At 62.9% G+C, this 2,733-nt stretch overlaps 2 protein-coding genes across 2 annotated transcripts in view; both read right to left on the reverse strand.

Annotated features, from left to right (window-relative positions):
• The window catches only part of VDBG_01845 (phosphoribosylaminoimidazole-succinocarboxamide synthase), a gene marked incomplete at both ends in the record, with an annotated part of 1,077 nt that extends 582 nt beyond the window's left edge, over positions 1 to 495 (reverse strand). Inside the window, 2 exons of the mRNA XM_003007611.1 lie at positions 42 to 338; positions 430 to 495. Coding sequence (XP_003007657.1) covers positions 42 to 338; positions 430 to 495 — 363 coding nt within the window. The remainder of the gene's footprint in view (positions 1 to 41; positions 339 to 429) is intronic.
• A 585-nt stretch (positions 496 to 1,080) lies between these two features.
• The window catches only part of VDBG_01846 (rna-binding protein), a gene marked incomplete at both ends in the record, with an annotated part of 2,811 nt that continues 1,158 nt past the window's right edge, over positions 1,081 to 2,733 (reverse strand). Inside the window, one exon of the mRNA XM_003007612.1 lies at positions 1,081 to 2,680. Within this exon, the coding sequence (XP_003007658.1) occupies positions 1,081 to 2,680 (1,600 nt within the window). The remainder of the gene's footprint in view (positions 2,681 to 2,733) is intronic.

Here is a 2,733-nt window from a genome sequence, read left to right on the forward strand (position 1 = left end):
GAGCAAGTAGAAGGGCTGTCGGCAACTTCTCGCCAGCGGACCCAGCCCGGCGGACAGCGGAAATCCCGTGGCCGGTTCGAACTTTTGGCGTACTCGGCATAGCCCGAGCCGGGCGAGGTAGCCGCGCACGATGGCCTCGACGGGAGAACACCTTGAGGCGGCGCACGCGCATGGCGCGGTGGGCCGTCAGGGCGCGCTCGGCCGGCGTCAGCGGCAGCGAGGCCGGGGCGCCGAGCGACAGGAAGTGCGTGCGCAGGCCCGGGCACGCGCTCGGCGAGCAGGCGGAACCAGAACTGCGACAGCAGCGTCAGCACGGCGCCCTTGTTGGGGATGCCGTTCTGGAGGATGACGTCGTAGGGCCGAGATGCGGTCCGTCGCGACGAAGAGCAGCGACGTCGGGTCGTCGGGCAGCGCAAAGAGGTCGCGCACCTTGCCGGACGCGATCCTCTCGAGGGACGGCAGCGAGAGCGTCGTGAGGGGGGCTGAGGACGACATGGCGGCGGTGTGGGGACGGTTCGATGTGATGATGTGACGGTTTCAAACGATGGGAGTGACTTCTGTAGACTGGTGAGAGAAGATGGTCAACATGATGTTTTTGGCGGGGTGGCGGGGTCAATCCATCCGATAAACTGCTTATCTGCCTTTGCCTGACTAGAAGCAGAACTGCCTCACCTGACGAGTCAATGACCTGGTCTACTTCTACCGAGACACGACCACGGCCGCGAGTCTGATGAAAGGCCAGTCGAGGATGAGTCAAATCTTGCGGAAATAACACCCTGAGAGAGACAGACAAAGTCTATGCCACACGAGGAAGAGTCGGCACGAGGCGCCCAATGACGACGAAAAAGTCTGATTCGAGATGCTCCACCTCGGAATCACTCTCGACTTCACCCGAAAGCTGCGGACGGCGGCCTTCTACCGTCGTCGCTCTCTGCTCTCTGTGGGGGTAAACAGGTCGTTGATCGCGGAGACATCTATCTCTTCCATGATTTTTCTTGGGGGCAGACAGCCTCTCCTACTCTACTCTACAGTAATACGCTACAAGCACGAACCGGCCTGACACGCCGGCGCCATCACTCGTCACTCGAGCTTGCTATACCGCTGCCGTGCCTTGTCCTGCACCGTGTCGACGTAGTCGGCGTAGCTGTTGGTCGTCTTGCGCCGCGCCAGCTCTGCCGCGTCGCCGAGGTTGCCTCCCTCGGCACCCAGGCCCACGCCCTCCTGGTACGCGTGCGTCTCGATGACCTCTGTGCGCCCTTCGCCCTTGGCCCCGAGACCCTGCCCCGAACTCCAGCCCATCTTCGCCAGCATCGCCGACCCCTTGGACTGCAGCGGCGCCACTGGGGGCGAGGCCTCGCGGCTCCCCGTCTTGCTGCTGTGGGCCTTGCTGTTGTCATCCCTGCGCTGAACCGACTTGGCACCCGGCGGCGGCGCCCCTGGTTTGTTCGGCTGGCTGAACACTTGTCGTCGTTCCTTCGCCCGGTCCCTGTACTGCGGTGCCGAGTCGTTGTCGTCGTCCTGCGCCGCCAGACTGCCGCCCTGTCCGCCAGCCTCTTCGAGGGCCTTGGCTATTCGCTTGTCGCGTGCTGCTATCCTCGGCTGCGCCGCCTTGACCTTGGCCTCATCTGCCATGGCCGTCTTGTGATTCCTCGACCGCTCATGCGTGTTGAGGTCGTCGAGTGACTTGTACTTCATCATGCAGAGCAGGCAGCACACCTTTTCGCGGTCGACGTATGATGCGACAGTTTTGGCCACGTCGGCTTTGGGTGTGGATGCATCGTCCGTATCCTTCCGTGGCACAGCCAACGTTGGTGCCGTAGACGCAGAAACAGACGCCACGGAGGCACTGCTCGACAGTGAGATTGTGATGGCCCCGCGACTCTCAGCACTCGAGGGCGCGAGGCCGCCCCCAGCGAGGGAAATCTTCACAGGCGCCCGCTCCCCTGACCGTGCCATCATCTCTTGCTCTCTCTCCTGTGCGTTGAGCTCCGCCTGCTTCTTGCCCTCGTGAATCTCGTCGTGCTTCTTCTGCCAGAATGCCATCTGGCCCATCATGGGGGCCGCCTTCTTCGAGGTCCCGGGAAGCGCCCCCTCCGCCTTGCGCTTCTTGCTCTTCTTGACGCCGTCGGCCGACTCTTCGTCGACCTTGGCTTTTGGCTGCTCGGGGGCCGCCTCCGTCACGAGCTTCTGGCTGGGATACACGCTCGACTCCCAGTACTTGACGCGTATCGTCGGGTTGAAAAGCGGGAAGAACGATAGCTTCTCGATCGGCGGGAGAATCTCCCTCGTCTCAGGCACGAACACACCCAGGTGAATGGTTGAGACGGTGACGGCCGCCGACGCAATGGTGAACGCGCGCAGCCGCTTGAATTTGTCGAGCGCAGCGAGCGCGTCTTCGACCGTCCAGAACTCGGCAAACCCAAACTTGAGCGACTCGTCCGTGTTCCGGTGCCGCATCAAGAAGACACGGTGCAGCGATCCCGGTCTGGCACCAAAACCGGCTCCGTCCCCGGTTGGCGCTGTCGACTTCAGCTTTGGAGGACCCTCCCCCGATGGCTTGGGGGCGGACCGCTTCTCGGCGAGCTCGAGCTTGGAGGCACCGACGGCAAGCACGTCTTCGGTGACGGAGGGAGCGAGTGGGAAAAACACGAGAATCTGGGACGGCGTGGTACCGGCGTCGCTCTCGCCCGTGATATTGTCGTGCGGACCGTCATCTACGCCCGTATTAGCATT

This window comes from Verticillium alfalfae, genomic scaffold (genome assembly GCF_000150825.1).
Source record: "Verticillium alfalfae VaMs.102 supercont1.2 genomic scaffold, whole genome shotgun sequence".
NCBI lineage: Eukaryota > Fungi > Ascomycota > Sordariomycetes > Glomerellales > Plectosphaerellaceae > Verticillium > Verticillium alfalfae.